At 45.3% G+C, this 26,008-nt stretch overlaps 1 protein-coding gene across 4 annotated transcripts in view; it reads right to left on the reverse strand.

Moving 5' to 3' along the window:
• Positions 1–26,008, reverse strand: part of LOC137416210 (G-protein-signaling modulator 2) — a 134,266-nt gene that overhangs the window by 57,669 nt on the left and 50,589 nt on the right. For all 4 annotated transcript variants that reach the window (XM_078767414.1, XM_078767416.1, XM_078767417.1 and 1 more), the window contains one exon: positions 18,884–18,992. In XM_078767414.1, coding sequence (XP_078623540.1) covers positions 18,884–18,992 — 109 coding nt within the window. The remainder of the gene's footprint in view (positions 1–18,883; positions 18,993–26,008) is intronic.

The raw sequence follows: 26,008 nt of genomic DNA on the forward strand, positions 1-26,008 counted from the left end.
ACCGGTTGTATCTTTGAACATGTTCTATTTTCACGTTGACATATGTTCCATTTTCACGTTGACACACGTTCTATTTCCACGGTGACACATGTTCTATTTTCACAATGACACACGTTCTATTTTCACGGTGACATGTTCTATTTTCACGGTGACATGTTCTATCTTCACGATGACACGTTTTATTTTCACGGTGACACATGTTCTATTTTCACGGTGACATGTTCTATTTTCACGTATTTTCATTATTCTCATAATCGTTTGCACACATATTTTCACATGCTTTGGAAATGTTGCTTTTGAAATGTCAATTCTGGAAATCTAGCACGTATTGCTCTTGGTAATTTTGGACTTAAAGGGGAGGATGTCATGTATGAAGCTGCAAGTATTCACCGTTGTATCCCTACACCGTGACCGCGGGTTTATTTCCATTTTTCCGGAAGTTACGGCCCAGCTCGGATGGCGCTGCTGTGAATCGGGCCTGTATCGGGAGAGTCAATAAACGTGTGCTACAATCGATCGTAGTCTGTCGAGATACCTTACACAAACAGACTCAAATGCAATACCCTCTCATCTGGCGAGGGTAAATATACTTTTAAAATCTACTTTTGAGACACATCCAAGCTCAGAATCCCTACGGCTCAAGGCTCGCTCACCCAGGGCACATGGAGCGCCAGCATCAGCGACGAGATTGCCTGCACTATGCCCGCAAATGTCGAGCAGTCTCTGCGAGTAGGCAGTGCAGAGCAAATACCGCTGCGGTCCGTGCACCCATGCCTTGCAAAAGGGCAGCGGGAACGGACATGGAAACACAGAGCAGTCGGAGCTGCTGGCTGGAAACGCAGAGCAGTAGGAGCTGCTGGCTCAAAAACCCGGACCATACGCTCCCGAAATCGACACGCAACCGAGCACGGCCCATTCTATCGCCCGAAGCACTCCGTTTGTCCCAACGGCGAGCTCACTCCAAGCGCTGCGTGAGCTCCACCTGCTTGGCTGATCTTCCTCTTGGGCCTGTCATCATCCCAGTACCCTCCTTACGTGACCGCACATGATTCTGCCATTCTCATGGATCGGCCCAGTTCCGACACAGCGACACCATGGTCAGCCACCATGATCAGGGCTTCGTTCAACAGATTGACCACAGCCTTGGCGATGGACTTGGAGAGATTTGGGTCATTTTTTTTTTTTTTTTTTTTTTTTTTGTATACAATATCGAGGCTCGTGAAAGAGCGAACATTAATCACACAGAAAGACAAACCGACACATAAAACATATAACATAGGGAGCGGTAGACAAGATGGGGAGAGAGGGGGAAGGACACAAACACAACATTTGAGAGCAGGGACCGAGAGACATGGAGACATGGAGACATCGAGAGATCTGAGAGAGGGTGAGGGCTTTGGGGGGGGGGCGTGGGAAGGGGGCAGTGGGAGAGGTATAAAACATATGGACACTGCCAGGACTTCCAGGAAAGAAGTTGGAATTTCAAACAAGGTGGATCTGGGGTGAATTAGCGGGGGTAGAAAAGATCAAGGTTTTGGATGGGGGAAGATAAGAGATGGTGGTGAACAGCTGTTTTAAAGACCTGGAGGGAGGAGTGGGATTGAAGGGAGTGAGGGAGTTTGTTCCAGAGGCGGGAGAAAAGAGGAATGAAAGAGTGAAGGTGAGCGGAGAGCCGAGATTTCGGCAGTTTAACCATCAGAGGGTTGCTGGCAGATCTTGTGCGACCTGTAGGAATATTTGGGGGACAGAGCACAGAGAGAGCTGGGGGTGCAAGGCCGGAGAGGAGTCGGTAGAAGACAGAAAGACCACCTACCTGCCTGCGGTGAGTGAGTGAAAGGCCCTCAGAGATAGCTTCATCGCGGGAGATTCCAATAATTCTGAAAGCTTTGGTTTCAACAGCGTGAAGCCGAGCTAGGTGTGAGGCAGGAGCACCGGCCCATAGGGGAGAACAGTATTCCATTGAGCTGCGGATGAAAGCCTTGTATGTGGTGAGGAGCTCAGGCGTGCCGAGGAAGGACTTCGCACGACGGAGGATGCCCAGTCGGCGACTGGCTTTGGAGGCCAGCTTGGAAATGTGGTTTTCCCAAGAAAGATCATGGCAGATAGTGAGACCCAAAATCTTGAGCGACAGAACTTCTTGGAGAGGATTGTTGAGAAAGTAGATGGGAGGGTTGTCCAGTCGATCTTTTCGGAGAGACATAGTAAGAGTGTGAGATTTGTCAGGATTGAAAGACATGTTCCACTTGTTTGACCAGTCTGTGATTTTGTCCAGGTCTTCAGAGAGTGAGGAGGCAGCAGACTGCCGATCTGAGGGAAGAGGAATGGAGCGGCAGAGAGTGGAGTCATCAGCAAAGAGATAGAGAGGATTTTCGAGAGAGTCAGAGAGATCATTGATGAAGACCAGAAAAAGCACGGGGCCCAGAACACTGCCTTGGGGAACTCCAGCCTGAACAGGAAGAGGAGATGAGAGAAACCCATTCAGGGCCACACGTTGACGACGACTAGAGAGGAAGTCCGCCAGCCATGCGTGGAGATTTCCATGGATACCAAAGGAGGAGAGTTTGGTGAGCAGAGCGGGGTGCCAGACCGTGTCGAAGGCACGTGATATGTCGAGGGAGACAGCTCTAATTTCCTGTTTGGCATTGAGGACCTCCATCCATTGTTGAGACAGCAGAAGCAGCATGTCCAGAGTAGAGTGACCTGGTCTGAAACCAAATTGATGATCAGAGATCAAGCCATTGGAGAAGAGGAAAGATTTCATATCAGAAGCAATGATGGATTCCATGACTTTGCTGATAATTGGGAGAAGGCTGATTGGTCTGTAGTTGCTAGGATCTGTTTTTGCACCTTTTTTGTGCAAAGCGGTGATGTTGGCTGATTTCCAAGCAGATGGCAGTTGACCTTGAGCAAAAGAGAGGGTGAAGAGAACAGAGAGAGGGTGAGATAGAGCAGCAGAGCAGGATTTTAGGACCCGTGGGCTGATGCCGTCGGGTCCAGTTGCAGAATCAGAGTCGAGGGTTGACAGAAACTTTTCCACCTTGTCAGGAGGAAAGGACACGGAGTCCAGGAGCAGCAGGGTACGACTGGGTATGGTGGGTACAGAGAGGGATGGGTTTGGGAGACAAGATTTAGAGGCAAACACAGAGTTGAGGCATTCAGCTTTTTCACGTGCGGAGTCAGCTGTGTAGCCGTTTGAGGTAAGGGAGGGGATGGAGGGGGAACAAACACCAGAAACGGATTTGACCAGACGCCACCAGGATTTGGAAGAGGGAGACAGATAAGAGAGTTCGGTCTTGAGAACGGAGAGATATTGTTTCCTGGCTCTCCTGAGGGTGGACACACACTTGTTTCGGGCTTTGTGAAAGGAAATGAGATTTCCTTCCGTTGGATTTGCTTTCCAGGAGACGAAGGCAAGCTGTTTCTGGGCAACAGCCTCACCACAAGATTCCGTGTACCATGGACGGGAGGAAGGGTATGACAACTGAAGACGAGATGGGATAAATCTGTGCATGAGAGAGAGCAATTTACTTTGGAAGAATTCCCAGGATGAGTTGATGTCAGAGGTGGTAGAGATGGGAGACCAGTCCAGATGATTGATGGCTGCTTGAAGACCGTGCCAGTTGGCCTGAGTGAAATGCCAGACTCGTCGACGCTGAGCAGGCTCCCTGAGGATGGTCAGAGAGATGTCCACTTTAACAAGGACATGATCAGATGATCCGATCGGAGCAGAAGAAGAGCAGCAGACATTTTCAGGGAAGTTAGTCATAACCAAGTCCAGAAGAGAAGATGTTCCGTTGACTGAGATCCGGGTCGGGAAATTGACAGATTGTGTCAGTCCCAGTGAGTCGCAGAAGTCCTTTGCTGAGGAGCCATGGCTGGTGAGAGAGGTACCCACACCCAGCCAACTGGCATGATGACAGTTGAAATCACCACATATGAGGAAGAGAGAGTTGGGATGAGTAGATAGAAGTTGGTCCATATCATCAGACAGCGAGATGTAGATGGAGTCATCACTGTTTGGTGGACGGTACAACACACATATGAACAAGAGGTGGGAGCGAAGGGGAAGCCGTAGCCAGAGGTATTCCTGGGGGTGAGGTGGAGAGAGTGCAGTGCAGGGCGAGTGAGGAAGAGAGTTTTTGATAAAGATAGCAACCCCGCCTCCAGGGCGAGGCTCAGGTCTATCATACCGGAGGAGGGAGTAGCCCGGGAGAGATACTATGGAATCAGAGACATCATAAAGGAGGAAAGTTTCTGTTAAGCAGATCACGTCTGGTTTGACAGAAGCAACCTGTATGGAGAGATCAGTTAAGTTTGAACGAAGGCCCCGGATGTTTGAGGTCCATACCGTTAATGAAGAGGAAGGGGGAGCATCAGATACAGAACAGGGGGGAGGAGGGGTAGGGTAAGATGTGGAAGAGGTGGAAGAGGTAGGGAGAGCTGTTGAAGGTGTGTCAGAGATTTCAGAATAGCTCGGAGAAAGGGAAGGATGGGGCGGACAAAAGGTTTGATGGTGATTGGGTGAGCCACAATGAGGTGTTATTTGAGGAGGGGGAAGAGCGAGGCAGAAGGTTGGGGGAGATGGAGGTGAGAGTTTGAAGGGGGAAGAAGCGGGGAGGACGCTTTGAGGAGGGGGAGTGAGCGGGGGGAAATTGAGAAGCAATGAGGGTGGGGAGATTTGAAGGGGAGGGGTGAGGGGGGAGTTTGGGAGGGAAGGGACAAGGGGAGGGATTTGAAAGGGATGGGATATGGGGGAGATTTGGAGGGGAGGGGTGAGGCAGGAGTCTAGGAGGGGAAGGGCGAGGGGGCGTCTTGGCGGGGAGGGGTGAGGGAGTAGTTTAGGAGGGAGGAGGCAAGGGGGGAGATTTGAAAGGGATGGGTGATGGGGAAGATTTGGAGGGGAGGGGTGATGGGGAAGATTTGGAGGGGAGGGGTTATGGGGAAGATTTGGAGGGGAGGGGTGAGATTGGATTTTTGAAAGTGTACGATTTATGGGAAACGAACATTTATTGCAAAATGAGTTTCTTGTGACCTTCGAGTTAAAAATACGTTTAAGGACGCTGGATGGAGGATGGAGTGCAGGAGAGTTTAGGGAATGTAGAACAAAGGCACTATAGGAGATGGATATTTTTTTTGGGATGAATTGATTTGGTGAGCAAGTCGAAAGCAGCCTTTTAAAGAAGAAGAAGAAAAAGGTGTTATAAAATATGACGGAATACATAACTTGAGGGGAAAGTGTAAACATTGAAGGTTAATGAGTGAAAACTATCTGGGGAAATGGGGGAGAAACACGTGGTCGAAGAACGAACGAACGAATAAGAATGAATAAACGAATGAGAACAGAGAAGGAAATGTTTTTTTTTTTTTTTTTTTTTAGTTGAGATTTACACAAGGAAGTAGGCTATGGGTGAAAAGCCTGGGAATACAGAGAACGAAAGTTATTGGATCACAAACGACGGACCACTGAGAGAAAAACAAAGCCTCAAGGTTGTACAGTGCACACTGTACAAGGCCTTGCTCGCGACACGGCAAACAGACGATCAATTTATGAAAGATAAACACCGAGAAACAACCAAAGTTGCACACAATAACTTCACACACCGAAAGATAAATACAGTTTCGACAAAATACAATTGTGAACAGACTTAACTTCGAAAAACGTGGAGACCGTGTGGAGCTTCGAAAATCCCTGCCGCCGTCTCCAAGATCTCGCGAGATCTCCCACTTGGTTTGGAATAGCTCATCAAGCGAGATGTGTGCTCCAATATGGATGCCCTGCACTGAGGGTGTGGACGTGAGCGTCCCTACAAAAAATGCTGAAAATGTGTTGAAATTTTATTTGGCATCAACTTTTGTTGTTTCAATCAATCAACAATTCGTACAATTATTACCTCCCACCAAAGGTGGATGGAGGTTATGTTTTCACCCATCTGTCCGTTTGTCTCTTTGTTTGTGAACACAAAAATATCTCAAAAAGTTTTGGACGGATTCGGACGAAATTTGGCAGAGATGTAGCGTATGTCACAAGGACGAAATGATTAGATTTTGGTGAAGATCTGGATTCGGATCCGGCTAGTAGAATTTTTTTGGTGATTCTTCACCATTGGGAGATTGGGCCAAAAACGATACATAGCAAACGACACACATCTCAAAAAGTTGTGGACGAATTTGGACGAAACTTGTTGGACCCGTTGGGTGTCTGACAAGGACGATTCGATTCGATTTTTAGTCAGGTTCACTATGTTAACAAATATAATTTCGTTCAAAATTTTGGTAGATTAGCAAAACTATACATTTTTGGAATATCCAGAGCATGAGGAATCCAAAAATTAATGTTTACATTTGCGTAGACACCTTTGCGAAAATGACACTCAGGACAGTGATGAAGATAGTCAGGTTCACTATGTTAACAAATATAATTTCTTTCAAAATTTTGGGATTAGCAAACCTGTACATTTTTGGAATCTTCAGAGCATGGAGAATCTGAAAATCAATGTTGGCATTTGCACAGACACCTGCATGGCCGCCATTTTGGATTTTGAAAATGGCCGCCATAAAATACATCTTTTGCGCGATCTCGGCTTCTAGTCAACCTAGAGACTTAATTAAATATGGGTCAAGGAATCCAATAAAAGCCTCAAAATAGTGCTCAGGATTAAAGAAAAGCAACAAACAAAGGTAATTGAAAACCATTGTCTTTATATTTGTGATATAACTGTATTACATAATACATGATATTGCAAGTCCTTTGAAGTTATAGGTTGTTATAGGAAGTTATAGGTAGTATCAGATTGAACTATAAGTCCTATACACAGGATCTATGAGGTCTATACCGTTCAGGAATATGCTTTGACAGATCTTCATCACTGTCCTGAGTGTCATTTTCGCAAAGGTGTCTACGCAAATGTAAACATTAATTTTTGGATTCCTCATGCTCTGAATATTCCAAAAATGTATAGTTTTGCTAATCTACCAAAATTTTGAACGAAAAAACATAGTGAACCTGACTATTTGCTGAAGATCTGAATATGGATTCGGATATGAGAATTATTTGATTCTTTAAGTGAGTCACCATTCGGAGAGTAGGGCCAAAAACGACACATAACAGGATATCTCAAAAAGTTATGGATGGATTTGGACGAAACTTGTTGGACTGGTTGTGTGTGTGACAAGGAAGAATCGATTCAATTTTGGTGAACATCCGGATCCGGATCCGGATCCAGCGAGTAGAATTTTTAAAGCGATTCTTCACCATTGAGTGATGGCCAACCAGGCAGAGGTATGCTCTCTATTGAGTACCGTTCTAGTTGGTTTGTTTGTCCGCTCACTTATACTTGCCTACAGGTCACAATTTAAAACCGATCTTCACGAAACCTCAACAAATGGTAGAGTTCGTGGTCCGACAAAATCCTATATATTTGAGGTCAAAAGGTCAACATTGGCCAAAGGTCAACCACTTTTTTCAAATTTCTAAAATCCTCAATTTTCATCCGATTGACTTGAAATTTTAATCGGATTTTCATATCAGCTAACTGAATTCAACCAACAACTATTTTGGAGATCAGCATTGGCCAAAAGGTCAGCATAGGCCTATGGTCAACCACTTTTCTTCGAATTTATAAAATCCTCAATTATCATCCGATTGACTTGAAATCTGAATAGGATTTGCATGTCGGCTTACTGAAACAAACCACCAACTATTTTTGAAGTCAACATCGGCCGAAAGGTCAACATAGGCCGGATTTTAAAAATTGTCAATTTTCATCCGATTAACTTAAAATTTGAAGGCGATTTGCATATCAGGTCACAGAATTCAACCCCCAATTAATTATTTGTGAGGTCAAAAGGATGCTTTACCGAGTTCCATTCTACTTTGTTCTCTTTTGCCAAGTGTGTGATTTTTCATTTGTTTGTTTGTCTGCACAGAATAAGTATGCTTTTCTCTGCAACCGTTGTTCCGATTCAGAAGGAAATTTTCACCATAGGTGTACCTCTTCCTGTGTAATTTTTTAATGATAATTATGACGTCATATGTCACGTGGTACAGGCTTCATCTTGGAAGAAAAACAAAACCTTTGCACCTCTATATCTCCGAAAGCGCTGCACAGAAAAAAATTAGAGACATGGCTCTGAAAAGAACTCTCCATGGAGAATAACATATCCTAATGATGATGTCATAGGTGCCTCCATTATGAAGTCATAATTCGACAAGTACAAAACTTCATCCGATCAAGATGAAATTTATTGAGCGTCATCTAGGGGATAAATTGATGGAGAAAATAATAATAATAATGACATCATCAGTCACATGGTTCGGCCGCCATATTTGCTTCAACACAAAACCCTTAAAAAACACTAAAAACCCTTTTTCTCTGAAACGGCTATACAGATCGAGGCAAAAAATTGCATGCATCATCGTATACCCATGACAAACAAAAGGTTCTGCGACCATGAAATCATAGGTCACATGGTTTGGTGCCTCTGATTTTTTGAAGAATAAAACTTTAAAAAGCCACTCCTGCAGAACGGCTGAACAGATTGAACGGAAACTTCACACATATGTTCCCCATGCCTTGTGTATACCATGCTGTCCTTCAATAATTAATATGTCACATGGTTTGGTGGCCATATTATATTGAACAAAAATCTTTTTAAAATTATATCTCTTGAACCGCTTCATTGATCGATATAAAATGCATGCGCAAGATGCGCAAGCGCAAGATTGGAGGTCACGTCTTTTCGAAGCTGTCCATGCACTCACGCTTTCGAAGTTAAGTAATTTTTCACAATTGTGTTTTTGTCGAAACTGTATCTATCTTTCGGTGTGTGTACCTATAGTCTTTAGTAAGCTTCTCGGTGTTCATTTTTCATACATGTATACAAAATCGTCGGTTAATTCGTGTCACGTATTTTGAGGCCTAGTCAGTAGTAGGCTACCGTGTCCGAACTTGAGGCTTTGTTTTTCTCTCAGCGGTCCGTCGATTGCGCTGCAATTACTTTCGTTCTCTGTTTTTTGCCCAGTCTTTCACCCCATACTTCCTTGTTCAAAGTCTCAACTCAAAAAAAAAAACGAAAAAAAATATTTCCTTCTCTGTTCTTATTTGTTTATGCCTTAGTCACATATGATGCTGCCGCCGCACGGTTCTGCGGTCTGCGGTTTGTAGATGGGATTTTTACAAATCGTACGGCTTTGCGGGCTGCGGCAGCAGTGTTCACAAATATTACGGGGTCCGCACGGCAATCATAAAAGTCATGAAATCAAAATGCGTGAGGAGACCGCAAGGCGAACCACGAGGCGCCCTCACGGCGACCGCAAGGCAATCGCAAGGCGCCCGCACGGTTGTTGCAGTTGTCACGATTGCCGTTAGGCCATCGTACGGCAGCACTAAAGTCACTGCACGGCCGCCGTACGATATTTAGAACATCGCACGGCCATCTCACGGAGGCCGCAAGACCTTGCGATACTACATGCGGTGGGGTTGCGGCCTACGGCCTAGCGATTTCCCAAAAAAAGTTTAATGTCAAATTTTAAAAATCGTAAGCCCCTGCGACGAGCAAAAAAACCTTGAGATCGCCTCACGGCTACCATATCTACCGTGAGGCCACCGCACGGTTATGGCAATTTTGGGGACTTACGGCCGCCGCCAACATGCCGCAGGCCATTTGTGACCGAGGCATTATTCGTTGTTCTTATTTGTTCGTTCGTTCTTCGATCACGTGTTTCACCCCCATTTCCATTTTACATTTCCCCAGATAGTTTTCACTGCTCAATTTAAAAATGTTTAAACTTCCCCGTGAAGAACTGTATTCTGTCGTATATTATACAACACCTTTTTCTTCTTCTTCAATAAAAGGATGCTTTTGACTTGCTCACCAAATCTATTCATTCCAAAAAAAAATTCCATCTCTTACAGTTCCTCTTTTCTACATTCCCGAAACTCTCCTGCACTCCACCCCTCCTTCAGCGTCCTCAAACGAATTTTTGACTCGAAGGTCACAAGAAACTCATTTTGCAATAAATGTTCGTTTCCCATTAATCGTACACTTTCTAAAATCCAATCTCACCCCTCCCCTTCAAATCTTCCACATCACCCCTTCCCTCCAAAACTTCCCCATCACCCCTCCTCTCCAAAACTTCCCCATCACCCCTCCCCTCCAAATCTACCCCTTTGCCCCTCCCCTCCAAATCTTCCCCATCACCCATCTCTTTCAAATATTCCCCCTTGCCCCTCCCCTCCAAATCTTCCCCATCACCCATCCCTTTCAAATCTTCCCCCTTGCCCCTCCCCTCCAAATCTTCCCCATCACCCCTTCCCTCCAAAACTTCCCCATCACCCCTCCCCTCCAACACTTCCCCATCACCCATCCCTTTCAAATCTTCCCCCTTGCCCCTTCCCTCCTAAACTCCCCCCACACCCCTCCCCTCCGAGACTCTCCCTCGCTCCTCCCCTCCTAGACTCCCCTCTCACCCCTCCTCCTCAAAGCATCCTCCCTGCTTCTTCCCCCTTCCAACTTTCACCTTCATCTCCCCCAACCTTCTGCCTCGCTCTTCCCCCTCCTCAAATAACACCTCACTGTGCCTCACCCAATCACCATCAAACCTTTTGTCCACCCCATTCTTCCCTTTCTCCAAGCTATTCTGAAATCTCTGACACACCTTCAACAGCTCTCCCTACCACTTCCTCTTCCACATCTTACCCAACCCCTCACCCCCCCCTCCCCCCTGTTCTGTATCCGATGCTCCCCCTTCCTCTTCATTAACGGTATGGACCTCAAACATCCGGGGCCTTCTCTCAAACTTGACTGATCTCTCCATACAGGTTGCTTCTGACAAACCAGACGTGATCTGCTTAACAGAAACTTTCCTCCTTCATGATGTCTCTGATTCCTCGGTATCTCTCCCAGGTTACTCCCTCCTCCGGTATGATAGACCTGAGCCTCGTCCTGGAGGTGGGGTTGCTATCTTTATAAAAAACTCTTCCTCACTCGCCCTGCACTGCCCTGCCCTCTCTCCACCTCACCCCCAGGAATACCTTTGGCTACGGCTTCCCCTTCGCTCCCACCTTTTGTTCATATGTGTGTTGTCCACCAAACAGTGATGACTCCATCTACATCTCGCTGTCTTATAATATGGACCAACTTCTATCTACCCATCCCAACTCTCTCTTCCTCATATGTGGTGATTTCAATTGTCACCATCCCATTTGGCTGGGTGTGGGTACCTCTCTCACCAGCCATGGCTCTTCAGCAAAAGACTTCTGCGACTCACTGGGACTGACACAATCTGTCAATTTCCCGACCCGGATCTCAGTCAACGGAGCATCTTCTCTTCTGTACTTGGTTATGACTAACTTCCCTGAAAATGTCTGCTACTCTTCTTCTGCTCCAATCGGCTCATCTGATCATGTGCTTGTTAAAGTGGACATCTCTCTGACCATTCTCAGAGAGTCTCCTCAGCGTCGATCAGTCTGGCATTTCACTCAGGCCAACTGGCACGGTCTTCATGCAGCCATCAATCATCTGGACTGGTCTCCCATTTCTACCGCCTCTGAAATCAACTCATCCTGGGAATTCTTCCAAAGTAAATTGCTCTCTCTCATGCACAGATTGATCCCATCTCGTCTTCAGTTGTCATACCCTTCCTCCCGTCCATAGTACACGGAATCTTGTGGTGAGGCTGTTGCCCAGAAACAACTTGCTTTCGTCTCCTGGAAAGCAAATCCAACGTAAGGAAATCTCATTTCCTTTCACAAAGCCCGAAACAAGTGTGTGTCCACACTCTGGAGAGCCAGGAAACAATATCTCTCTGTTCTCAAGACCGAACTCTCTTATCTGTCTCCCTCTTCCAAATCCTGGTGGCGTCTGGTCAAATCTGTTTCTGGTGTTTGTTCCCCCTCCATCCCCTCCCTCACCTCAAACGGCGACACGGCTGACTCCGCACGTGAAAAAGCTGAATGCATCAACTCTGTGTTTGCCTCTAAATCTTGTGTCCCAAACCCATCCCTCTCTGTACCCACCGTACCCAGTCGTACGCAGCTGCTCCTCCTGGACTCTGTGTCCTTTCCTCCTGACAAGGTGGAAACGTTTCTGTCAACCCTCGACTCTGATTCTGCAACTGGACCTGACGGCATCAGCCCACGGGTCCTAAAATCCTGTTCTTCCGCTCTTTCACTCCCTCTCTCTGTTCTCTTCACCCTCTCTTTTGCTCAAGGTCATCTGCCATCTGCTTGGAAATCAGCCAACATCACCGCTTTGCACAAAAAAGGTGCAAAAACAGATCCTAGCAACTACAGACCAATCAGCCTTCTCCCAATTATCAGCAAAGTCATGGAATCCATCATTGCTTCGGATATGAAATATTTCCTCTTTTCCAATGGCTTGATCTCTGATCATCAATTTGGTTTCAGACCTGGTCACTCTACTCTGGACATGCTGCTTCTGCTTTCTCAACAATGGATGGAGGTCCTCAATGCCAAACAGGAAATTAGAGCCGTCTCCCTTGACATATCACATGCCTTCGATACGGTCTGGCACCCCGCTCTGCTCACCAAACTCTCCTCCTTTGGTATCCATGGAAATCTCCACGCATGGCTGGCGGACTTCCTCTCTAGTCGTCGTCAACGTGTGGCCCTATATGGGTTTCTCTCATCTCCTCTTCCTGTTCAGGCTGGAGTTCCCCAAGGCAGTGTTCTGGGCCCTGTGCTTTTTCTGGTCTTCATCAATGATCTCTCTGACTCTCTTGAAAATCCTCTCTATCTCTTTGCTGATGACTCTACTCTCTGTCGCTCCATTCCTCATCCCTTAGATTGGCAGTCTGCAGCCTCCTCACTCTCTGCAGACCTGGACAAAATCACAGACTGGGCAAACAAGTGGAACATGTCTTTCAATCCTGACAAATCTCACACTCTTACGATGTCTCTCCGAAAAGACCGACTGGACAACCTTCCCATCCACTTTCTGAATAATCCTCTCCAAGAAGTTCTGTCACTCAAGCTTTTAGGTCTCACTATCTGCCATGATCTTTCCTGGGAAAACCACATTTCAAATCTGGCCTCCAAAGCCAGTCGCCGACTGGGCATACTCCGTCGTGCGAAGTCCTTCCTTGGCACACCTGGGCTCCTCACCACATACAAGGCTTGAAACCAAAGCGTTCAGAATCATTGGAATCTCATGCGATGAAGCTAACTCCAAGGGCCTTTCACTCACTCACCGCAGGCAGGTTGGTGGTCTTTCCGTCTTCTACCGACTCATCTCTGGCCTTGCCCCCCCCCCCCCCCAGCTCTCTCTGGGCTCTGTCCCGCAAATATTCCTATTCCTACAGGTCGCACAAGATCTGCCTGCAACCCTCTTATGCTTAAACTGCCAAAATCAAGACTCTCTGCTCACCTTCACTCCTTCATTCCTCTTTTCTCCCGCCTCTGGAACAAACTCCCTCACTCTCTTCAATCCCACCCCAAATCCACTTTTTTGAAACACCAACTTCTGTCCTGGAAGTCCTTAGTGTCCTTGTGTTTTATACTTGAAAACCTTCCCACGCCTCCTCCCCCCAAGCCCTCTCCCTCCCACACATCTCCCTGCTCTCAAATGTTGTGTTTGTGTGCTTCCCCTTCTCTCCCCATCTTGTCTTCCGCTCCCTCTTTTTATATATTTTGTTTGTCTGTTTGATTTGTTTGTGAAATAAATGTTATCTCTTTCAGGAACCTCGATTCTGTATACAAAAAAAAAAAAAAAACTTCAAAGTAATGTCGTAATCAAAGTAAAATTTTAACATGATTGGTTTTACAGTCTGTCAGCCAGAAGTTGTTATTGTTTTTAGAGGAAACTCTACTATATTATCTTCTCCAGCCATGTGAGTTTTCAATCTATCTATGAATTATGTACTGTTTGAAGTCAGTGGCATCCTGTCTATTAATTACGTACGTCTATTAATTATGTACTATCGGAATGTACCTTTCGACACTTTGTACTGCTGAGACCCATTGGACCATTGAAGAACCTTTCAGACCCCTCAAGACCCTTAAGACCACCAAGACCCCAACATACCCTGAAGATCCTTAAATACCATGAAGAACCAGAGGACCCCAATAACCCAAAAAGACCCTGAAGACTCCGAAGACCAAAAGATCCCGAGAACCCAAAACACCCCAATGATCCAAAAAAACCCGAGGACTCAAAAGATCACAAGGACAGCCTCATTTAAATAAATATATATATATATATATATATATATATATATATATATATATATATATATATATATATATATGTATATATATATATATATATATATATATATATATATATATATATATATATATATATATATATATATATATATATATATATTGTAACGAATTTGGAAAGTGTAAAGAATGTGAGAACTGGTTTGCTGTGTTTTAACTGACCCTCGTAGAGTAAATAAGGTCGAAGGACGTCCCCCTAGTTAATTCCATGAAACTTACACACAGGCCACGATATATCTTTTTAAATAGCTTATTTCCTTATTCTATGTAGGCTAAATATGTGTTTCCCACTAGATTGACTCTGCATTGTATCAAACGAAATAAGCGTAGGCCCCTTTCAATTTCCCCAATCATCTCCACTCTCCAAAGTTCCTTTCAAAACGGTGCGAGTGGTGTTCAATCCCGCAAGCCGCCATTGCCCATGTGCTAATCTCGGAGAAGAGGGGGGTAGGAGCCGCCAACTCACGGGCGTGGCACGTCGTCATGATCAAAGGGGGAATCGGACAGCCCTAACAGCCAACCAGCACCGCGGTGAGCGACCCGGTAGGCGTGCCCTCGCAGCCGGCGGCTTGATTCCGACCCGAGTAATAAAAGCGACTGGAAGGGACTGCTTCGGGAGATGAGAGGAGAAATGAGATGAGAGGAGAGATGAGCTGTGAGATGAGATGAGCTGTGAGATGAGAGACGCTCCAAACCAAAAAGGAGAGGTACTTGGAGATGAAACAAGCTTTGGAGAGACGCGCTGAGAGGAGGGAGACGGCTCCACCAGAAGGAGAGGAGCAGGTGTGACCGAGCCAGCGCGTGACGTCCACAGCATCAGCAGCGTCGACGCGACCGAGGGTTTTCCCGCCAAAAACGCGAAAAGTGGGAGCTGCTACCTCCAGCCCTGCTGGTTGCAGGGACCTGACCCTGCCTCCCTCTCCAGCAACCCACCTCCGCCATTCCTGCCTGCAATTTCCCCCGTGTAAGTGTGAACGTCGTCTGTCTTAATCGTTGTCCTGGGGTTAAGTAAACTGCATAGATAAGCTAACGATTCACTGTGTGACTGCTTCTTCCATCCATTGCTTGTAAATAACTTTGATCGCTCCTTCTTTTTGCTTGTGTGTATAATAAATCCTGTTATTCCTCCGTACTCTGTCTTCTTCTCTCTTCCTTCTCTTTCGGTCGCTTTAGAGGTTTCCATATTGAATATCTGTGGCGCGACTTTGGCCAACGTTCAGGAAGTCGGGCTAATCGGGGATCCTGTAACGGTCGCGGTTGACCATCCGCTCGGCCCAAAGTAACATCTTGTCCGCGACCCGTAACAATATATACACAAAGAATTAAGTTAAGCACCCCCCCCCCCCCCCGTTTTTTTACAACCTCGCACATTACAAGTTTGTTGTCGTCAAAACAGTGTAATATACCCATGATATTGCTATATTTTCTGGAGAAGTGATATTATGGTCACATAAAAACATAACAATCATGCCGTTTTCAATATTTTATTCTGAATAATTTAAGGTGAAATTTTTTGGGAATTTTAGGCATATTTTCACCTCAATTTAAGTATGGAGCTATAGGTCCATCACGGACAGTGTGGATGACGTTTATGTTTTCTAACGTACAGTCATTGTTCTGAGAAGACCTCTAGCGATCTTTGCGTCAATAACGTGTGTAGGACCCACGTGATCGGATCACTGACTCAACCAATCACTTTTTTTCACTTTGATCACTCAATTTCATCAATGGATAATTGCTAATGTCATACCAATCATTATTTGATCTCACATACCTTAGAATATATGCCAATGTATACATATACACAAAGAATATATATTAGGGGGTGCTTACCTTAATTCGTTGTGTAGGGGTGCTTAACTTAATTATTTGTGTATATATATACTACTGTGTTCAAAAAGTATCCGACCTTTATTTTTCATGCGTAAAAAAAAAGAAGCTAGGGAGGCGTTGATTGGTGCACGTATGTAGGCGATCCTAATGCACATGCGTGAATTTTTTCCCACCTGCAGAAGCTGTCATTCGACGGTAGACCGCCGATGAGTGAGGACATGAAAGTGAGCGCCGTCGGATTTTCGTTTTTGACAAAATGACGGAAAAACTTGAACAACGCTACTGCATCAAATTTTGTGTAAAGCTTGGCGATTCCCAAGTGGAAACGATCCGCAAGATTCAACACCGTTCATTCCATTATGAAGGAGGATTTGGGCTTCAGGAGAATCTCAGCGAAGTTCGTACCAAAGCTGCTGACGATTGAGCAGAAGCAACTCCGTTTGGAGATCGCACAGGACATGCTGGAGACTGTGAACAGCGATCCCAGCTTCCTCAACACAGTGATCACTGGCGATGAGTCCTGGGTTTATGGGTACGACCCAGAAACCAAGTTACAGTCATCACAATGGAAGCATCCAACATCCCCGAGGCCAAAAAACACAAAATTTGATGCAGTAGCGTTGTTCAAGTTTTTCCGTCATTTTGTCAAAAACGAAAATCCAAAGGCGCTCACTTACATGTCCTCACTCATCGGCGGTCTGCCGTCGAATGACAACTTCTGCAGGTGGGAAAAAATTCACGCGTGTGCATTAGGATCGCCTACATACGTGCACCAATCAACGCCTCCCTAGCTTCTTTTTTTTTTTACGCACGAAAAATAAAGGTCGGATACTTTTTGAACACACTACGTATATATATATATTATATATATATATATATATATATATATATATATATATATATATATATATACACACACAATACTGAATTCAGTTTTCTAAAGAGGACGTCATTTGTCACACGTGTCTGATGAAAATGGGATTGTACAAAATACTGAAAGAAGGTACAAAAGAAAACCCACAAAATACACCTCACAAACATGTACTGGTGAGTGTCGATTGCTCTTTCTTGTTTTAAAGTGGATTCTAGTTTTTAAAACAGGTGAAATGCTGCACAAGTTTGATTTTAAATTGGCACAATGAGCTCCCACACACACCAGGGTTGCCCTTGGCCTCATGCAGTGGCACCCTCACCTTTGTCTTCACCATGCCATTGTAAACGTGCATGAACGCTTGCACCCTCGACACCTATCCCCCCACATGGGGCCGCCTACACATTCAACCTCACCCACAGCCCAATGCATGGGCTGCCCCCGACCTCAACCACGATTGGGGGACACACCCACCCAAATCTCTCCCCCGAATGCAAATGGGGAGGGCTGACCACGCCCTCAATGTCGCCCCCGTTTACAAACGGGGAGGGAGGGGGGTGGGCTGCCATGCCCTTGCCCATGCCCTCGCTCCACGCACGGGGGCACACATGCCCTTGGCCACACAAGAGGGGGCACCCACACAAAGGGGCACCCAGGCCCTCAGCCTCACAGGGCGTTGGAGCTCCTGCCCTCACGCAAAGACACACCCATGCAAGGCGAGGGCGTGAGCACACTCATCTCCTCCCAGGCAAGGGCATGGGTGCCCTTGCCCAGAGGGTAGGCCCTAATCCTAAGGGGCAGAAGCGACTGCTGAAACGCCACCAACAACCTCCGAGAGTTACGATTAGGGCAAAGTTGCCTTGGGGAAAATTCACCACTTTTATTTATTTGGCCATTTTTTTCTGGATAATTGGCCTTCCGTTATTTGATTGTCTGGACAAAAGCGATGCTACAGTATTAGCTTTCCAAACAAGTTAATCAATGTTTAGCTTTCCAATTGTATCCATTTTTATTATTATATGACAGCAGTAACCCTTTAGAAATTAAGTGTCATGGACATATGGACATAAAATAGGATATTATTTAATCTAGAAAAGTTTTGCAGAAGAAATTGAAGTAAGATGGTAAAACAAAGGAGAAAACAAGAATGACTGTGCAGTGGTCTCAACCTAAATCCGGTAAAGGGCCGGTTGGGAAACATGCAATTAAAGCACTCTTAAAAGATGAACAGTGCGATTGGGGCAAGCACACATTTAGTGCTGGTCTATTAAAAGATTAACTTGATACCTCTCATCCATGCCACCCTCCCCACGGTTATATCAGAACGAGATGATTTGTCACACGGTCACAGATTGTTCAACCCAGATATGGGGCTGTTCAAAAATTACGTAACACAATTTTTTTTTGGAGGCATGTACCGAGCATGCTGACAGGCCTGATTAAACCTTACTAATAATTTTTATTCGACATTGATTAGATTTTCCGGGGTACCTCGTCATGAGTATCACACGACACAAACAAAGCCAATAGAAATCTGACACAATAAACCCATGCAGTGTATAATCAGCAGAGGCCTACAGGTCTGATGGCTTAGCCCCACCAGAAAACCAAAATGGCGGCCATATTATTTTGTCTGGGTGCCATGTCCATGGTGGGTGGATTCAAGCAACAAATGTGGGTGGGATGCGACAGCTGTCCGATCAATGGGTGCACATTTCAAAAATCGATCCCCAACAACCACAACAACAACAACAACCACGCAGAGCTCTTGTAAACACGTCGCAATACATGGAAAAATGATAAAAAAGATATATTTTTTTTTAGAAGTATCCAGAATGTCAAATGGGCCAGAACCAATATTTCCCCCCTATTCAGAGGCAAATGAAGGATGATGTCGGATCAACAACACACCCGATTTGAGGGAGATGTCACAAACCTCACGACAAATATGTAGATGTTCTGCGACGAAACTTATTGCCTGGTCAGGCTCTCCGAGTGCTGTGTAAGCGTTTCCCAGACTCCAACATGCTCGGCTTTCTCCGACCCTGAGAAATGACAGTCAAATTTTCATATGAGTTATCCACTCTCTCCAACGCGGCACATATGGTACACACTAGCCAGGAAAGCGACGTGTGATTATTTTTGATTTGTCTTCCCTGCAGGGGGCTTCCCATGTTGCGGGGGCAAAGGGCGTCCATTCAGTTATTTTGATTGGTGAACCAATTCAGTGACCCAATATGTAAATTATGACACCCCTCATCCATGTCAGCCTACACCACGGTTATATCAGAACGAGCTGATTATTTACACGGTCATGGATTGTTCAACCCCCATATGGGGCCATTCAAAAATTACATAACGCTTTTTTTTTTTTAGGGAGGCACGTACCGTGCTGACAGGCTTTATCAACTTTACTAATAATATATATTCAACATATGATAAGACTTATTGGGGTCCTTCATCGTGAGTAACACTACACCCAAAGTCAATGGAAATCCTACGCAACAAATCCAGGCAGTGTATACTCAGCAAATGCCTACAGGGCCGATGTCTTAGACTCACAAGAAAACCAGGATGGCGGCCATATTATTTCTTCTGGGTACCATGGTGGGGGAGTCAAGCAACAAATGTGGGTGCAGTCCGGCAGCTGTCTGACCAATGGGTGCACATTTCAAAATCCGACTCCTTCCCCACCTCCCCTCTCCCCCCAACACTATTCACAACAAAACAACAACAATGCGGAGCTCTTGTCGACCTGTGACACATTGTAGGTAAAAACAGAAAGGTGGATGGAAAGAGGGGAGAAAACACAATAACCTGGAAAGGAAGGGAGGGGATAGGGAGGGTTAACGAGGTTAGAAAATATCACGAGTATCAATTTTGGATGATCTGAGGAGGAAGTGAACAGCCATCTCAAAGTCCTTTGATGCAGGGGAAGAATGAGATTGGAATGAAGAAGTTCATTCTACAGGAGGAAGAAAAGAGGAACAAATGAGTGCAGGTGAGCAATGAACCTAGATTTTGCAGGTTTCACCAGAATGAGTGCACCCTGCAAACACTGGGGGAGGGAGTGGAGAGAATGAGGGCCTGGGGGGAGATGGAAAACAGAAATGACAAAGAGTGCAAGACCACAAAGGATGGGGTAGACGTTAGACAGAGGCCACCAACCTGTGTATGATGAGGGAGAAAAGGTCCAGAGATTCAGTTTTGTCATGGGAGAATCCAGTGATAGTACAGCAGATAGGTGAAATTATTGTGCACTTAATGATAAAAGCATCAAATTTGGAACAGAGTTAGGCCATATCTAAAGGAAGATTATTAGCTATAGGGCCCATCGCAGAAATGTCCTATGGCAGCAGTTGCAGCTATTTTCAAAAATGGCTGCAATTTCCATGCACTTTCCACATACGTCTCAGATTGGGACATCTCGTTTCATTACAATTTGGATTTATTGGAACCATTTCACATTTGTAAAGTTAGTAATGGTATTTTAAAATCAAGAAATTCTGTCTGGTGCACATCCATTTGGTGCCAATGTCACAGATCTGCTGTATACCAATAAATAGTATGTAGGTGGATGCTCAATACTCTGCTGTGATACTTAAGCTGCCCATTCTCCAAGTACTGTACATGGAAGGGCTGCCTCAACAGATTTATACAGCCCTCCACAGCCCTTCTTATAGCCGCATCTCAAGAGTTCCGGCAGGCCTTTGATGCTTCTGGAAGTGTTGTCGAGCATGCATCCCATTCCCCATTGTCACCCTTGTTCCATCCCCATTCGCTTGGGCTTGAAATCCGAGGAGCTACAATCATCATTTGGCCACAACAGTAACCAGCTTGGTCGGCAGCCCTCCTTGTGTGTTGGATTAATGCTGCCTTTGTTGGAGGAAAATCATCGAGTGCTCTACCCTTCTGAGAAAAGAGCTGTTTGCGGGCCTGATTGACACATTGCTCACTACTCGTACGGTCATACAGCAAGATCACAAAGTGCTCTAGTTGCTCCATTGAGTGATCTACAGACTTTGGTGTAGCACTCAATGTGCAAAATGCTGATGTCACCTCAATGTAGCACCTCCATGTGTCCCATGCAGTCTTCTTTCTCGACCAGCAAATAACGAGACAGTGTCACATCCCATGAATGCATGGAGCACTGGCAGAGCTGCACACTTCACAGGACCCCGAGGCCTTGGCCATATCATGAGCTGCCAAGATACAAAAGTTATTTCCAGTTCCAAAGGCAACCCACAGCTCAGGAATGTTGAGTTGCTGTGCTGCTGTCACTGCCAGAACCACCACATCAGTATCAATTGTGCGGATTGAGATCTTTGTATACCCTTGTTTCACAACATCCTGCACATGGAGCATGATTCTTGTATCAGCTTCCTCGTGGTTGCAGGGAGCAAGGCCTTCTTTATCTCGACGCTGATTACAAAGGATGCCAGAGTGATGTGTGGTGATGACTTGCTTGCCGGTGTCCATTGATCCAATGCAGACTGCCAGAAAAGAGAACAGTTCCACCTTATTCTCATCAATCCTGAGAAACTCATTCCAATTCCTAAGAAGTAGGGTGGATGGCTCAACACGTCTTCTAACTCCTTTCCCTCTTCTGTGTACCTGCCTTCAGACTGTCCGTAAAGTACTTATCCCACACAATGTCTACCCGTCTTGCTTGCTGCAGGTGAGCTCTGATGTGAGGTAGGAACACTGCAGTTGCATAATCATTAAATGTTTTGGCTGGACCAGGTTGCAACATATTGACAACTGCAGCTCCATCAAGAACAATAACATCTGAAGCTGGTGCAGATGCACTGGTTTGTGAAAGAACGAGTTCTTCCAGGCAGCCTACCAGGTGTGATTTCACTCCAGTTCTCAACTTGCCCATCTGTGACAGTGAAGGTGGACAAGCCCGATTCTCATGTTGAAAGAACTCGTTGAGGTCCCCATCTCGTATGTGAGGCAATGTATAGCCTGGTGAACAAATAACAGTCGTTCTTCAGTGATGTTAGCTACTGTTGTCCCTTTGACTTCTGTTGGGCTGGAGGCCGACTGAAGAGGGGCAGGTTGTTCCTCTTGATTGGCTCATAAATACGTTTTGTTTGGTTGACTAGGCGCTCTGTGACATACGTGCTGTACTGATCTTGTCCAAGCTTCTCAATATGATGTACAGTGTCGATTACAGCAGGATCAACAAGGTCTCTACTGTCCAGCATGAGAAGATCACTGCTATCCTCACAGAAGTGATTCCCCAGTCTTTCTATTGTATCTCAGTGATTTGACATCTTTAGCAAATGCCTTCTGTGTGTGTGATGCCTGATCATGATGCCTGTGTCTGACTTCTTTCTCCACTCTGTTGAGCTTTCAAACTCTTCAATAACATATGCCATTTCAGGGTCACAAACCATCCATCGCCTCAGTGCTGCTGGATTCTCAGTCAGGCCAACAGCTCCACCATGACCCTTCACTGCAGCATTGTTTTGTTCATGGGCCTGATCTATTGCTATTGCAGAGAATGCTCGACCTGTCTTCTTCACCACAAAGTTTCCTTTGAGAAGCTCTGCAAAGATCTCTGGACGTTACATTTCCAATGTTACCATGTCACACAAATGGACAGGAACGCACCTGGCATACTTAGTGTGGTCTAGAGCAAAGAACCAGGGTGTGATCTTGGTCAAAGCATCCATGTACAGCAAGAAGTCTGCCTCGCGTATTGCTCTCACATAGATCATTAGCTCGAGCCCCAAATTCAGTATAATGAGCCAAAACTGGATTGGGGACTGACTTCAGCTCGCTTGGAACACCAGTCTTCTTGAGGCAATATGCTTTCTCCTTCTTGCAGGCTTTGCCCATACTGGTCATATGCGTTCTGCAGGAGTAGGTACAGAGCACAGGCTGTCACCTGATGAGCACGCCGTGTTCGAGTAACATGAGAGGCTTTGAGAAATGGATCTGCAGTGCCAGATGTGGCCACACCTGCTTCTACGAGTACACTGGTCCATCAACTATTGTCTAGAAGATCTCCAAGTGTATTAAGAGCTGCCATTTCAATGTGCAGTCCACCAAACATTACAATTAATTTGACCTCACCATAGCTTGTGGACCAACTCCACTGGATTTGCTTTCCAAATGTAAACAGAGGCTGATCCATGGTAATGATTTTTTTTTTTTTGTATACAAGATCAAGTCTCGTGAAAGAGCTAAATGATGGGCACTTGTCCAGGAATGGGTATCTCCACTGCCTTCTGTACAACATCCATTGAATGACGAATCATGGCAACAGAGTTTGCTTGGTCATAGAACAGGGAAAGAAGAGCAGTAAGAGATACGCTGCTCTCTGGCTCTGAACCAACTGCCTGCTGACTCGTGTGATATGCAGCCCAGGAGACAGTTTCTTTATCACTGAATGAGTCAGTCGCGACTGTCTGCTTCACATGCTCCAGCCAACTGAAAACAAAAAAGAAATACAATAGTGTAACTTATTTTCAAAGAAAAACTACATGTATACATTTTCAAAGAACAACTGTAATTAGGTGATTATGAAACACAACTTCCTATACTTTACCTGTATTCTTTCTGCATGGCCTCAGGTATACGTCGACAGTCAGCTCTGTTTGGCCCATCTGTTTTAGGCACTGGTGGATCCGTTCCGGGCACTGGGGCTGAAGGCACACTGGTATACGATTCTGGCAACTGTGCCAAGATCTTCTTGGAGGCAGTCTGGGTATCATCACAACCCTGCATGGCCCATTTCACTCCGCTGGTGTTAGAATTTGGATGCTGAAACAGGGATATGCCTGTTCCATGGAATGAATCATGAGCAGTTGTCGAGCTTGGGTTGTGGTCTATGTTATCAACTGCAGCAGTTGTGAAGAGACCACCTCTCAGATGAGGAGGGCAGACTGCTTTCTCAGTCTCATAGTGTTGACAAATCTCGTTTCCGAGATCAGTGGAGATGTTCAGCACTCTGCCATATGAGATAGACAGTCCTAGGTTGAACAGAGTGTCTACAAAATCACGCTTGTGTGTCTTTCTGTGAACCATCACTCCTAGATAGACTGGCAGAGGTGTCTCTTGTTGTTGGCTGTGTGTTGTAGCACTTGCTGCAGTAGAGGTCTCCAGACGGCGCACAAAATTGTTGAACATCAACAGCTGTGTGATGGTAAGTACTGGTCGAGACACTGATGTGAAACTTGCTTGTGTTTTGATATTTGGCCCATTCAGAATCATAGATACGAGTGCAGAAAAGGAACTTGGTAACGATTCCTCTTGGGACTGATCACCAAATGAACCACGGAATCTTGTTTTCTTTTTCAGCATGTCTCTCCAAATTATGTTAGCAGCTCTTGCAAGAATAACGGCATCACTGTCAGCATCATATTCACATGCTTTTTGTAAAGCAGGACCAACATCCTCATTGCAAATAAGTGCAACCTCTCGGCCTTTTGTTACTGCTATCATGTCTGGAAAATAGGCCAAGATTCGATTCTTTAGCCTGGTGGAGTGAACACGTTCAGTGAGCTCAGTAGCAAGCTGTTCTAGTCTGCTTGTATACAGTTTGACCATGTCTGACATATGGAATACTGTTGCCACTCCACTGCCCATGCGAGCTTCCTCAATATAGGAAATCAGTCCAGCTAATGCAATAACATGATTGGCGGAATCAACGTCAGTCTCTTTGGATGACTTTGTTTCTCGTGCTCTGTTATACAGATAGACCACGCATTAGACATGGTACTTGGTTTTCTGTGCAATCAAGTCACCAGCACTCAATTTGGCCAGCAGATACTTGTCTTCGAGTTGAAGGGCACATTTCCTGACCCAAGCATTGAGGTCAAATGTTGATGCTTCATGCAATGTATCCCCAGCCTCAAATTCACTCCAGAAGAAACTCCAAGACTCCAGAAGCAAATTCACTCCAAGAAATTGCAGTGTTGCCTCAATTCCATCACCATCATCCAGTTGTGAGATGTATTGCTCTTGGCAGACAGCCAATCCTGCCAAATGCCTGAAGATTGCTGGCTATGGTTCTGTAACCTGCTCCATCTGTGCCTCGCCTTGAATTAGCTGGGAAGATCAGTGACTCGGAAGTTTCTTCATGATACAGAAAACATGTGTCCCAGTCTATTAGACATGCTCTACTGGATGTCCCTGCAGGCTTCTGAGGATCCATGATCTTGTGTACCTTCACCATTGTTAGCCAGGATATTATTTTGACCACCACCAAACACTAATTAAATGTTGGACCAACACCAGAGTTCACAATGTAGATCGACGTAGCAAATTAGTTAGGGTCAGCACCTGCAAGCAGAATAAACAGTATGCAAATAAGAATCATTCCAGGCCATACATACATGCATACAGATGGGAAAACAACACATAATACCATGATTATACCGATTTTATAACATTATCATGACACCTGGAAGTACTTCATAAGGCTTGTTCCCGCATGTTTGGAAAATTGGTTGTCGCAGCCATCATGGAGCAAATTTGCAATAGTCCTATAGTCAGTTTTCTTACTCTGGACATGCCCTAGTCACCTGCCAAATTTCATGCTTTTATCCTAAAGTGCACAATACCTTCATACACATATCTGCTGGAATATGATTGAGTGGCTTAGATTCTACAACATAAAGGATGGAAAAGATGAGACAGGGGCACCTGCCCAAAGGGGAAAGTAGTACTCAATCGAGCTGTGGAATAAGGCCTTAGAGGTCGAGGTTCAGATTTGCGAAGTAAAAATTTGATAGGATGCCCAGTCTATACCACTGCTTTGGAGGCCAACTCTGATATGTTTGCACAAGAGAGAGTGTGGCTGATGGTGAGGCCCAAAAGTTTGACAGATTGAATGTCTTTGAGAGGTTTGTCAACGAAGAGGAAGCTTTCCGTGAAGAGAAAGCAAGTTGTTGGAATGAAATTGAAAATAAAACAAGATTTAGTGCACTGGTGGTGAGGAGTTGGTTATGATGGCATGAAGTTTCCTTTAAACTAAGGTTGAATAGGTGGTTACTAAAGCAACGATACAAACACGTGCAGATGAGGGTCAAAAGTAAATATTTAAGTG

The sequence above is a fragment of the Myxine glutinosa genome, chromosome 13 (genome assembly GCF_964187855.1).
Source record: "Myxine glutinosa chromosome 13, kmMyxGlut1.1, whole genome shotgun sequence".
In the NCBI taxonomy this organism is placed as follows: Eukaryota; Metazoa; Chordata; class Myxini; order Myxiniformes; family Myxinidae; genus Myxine; species Myxine glutinosa.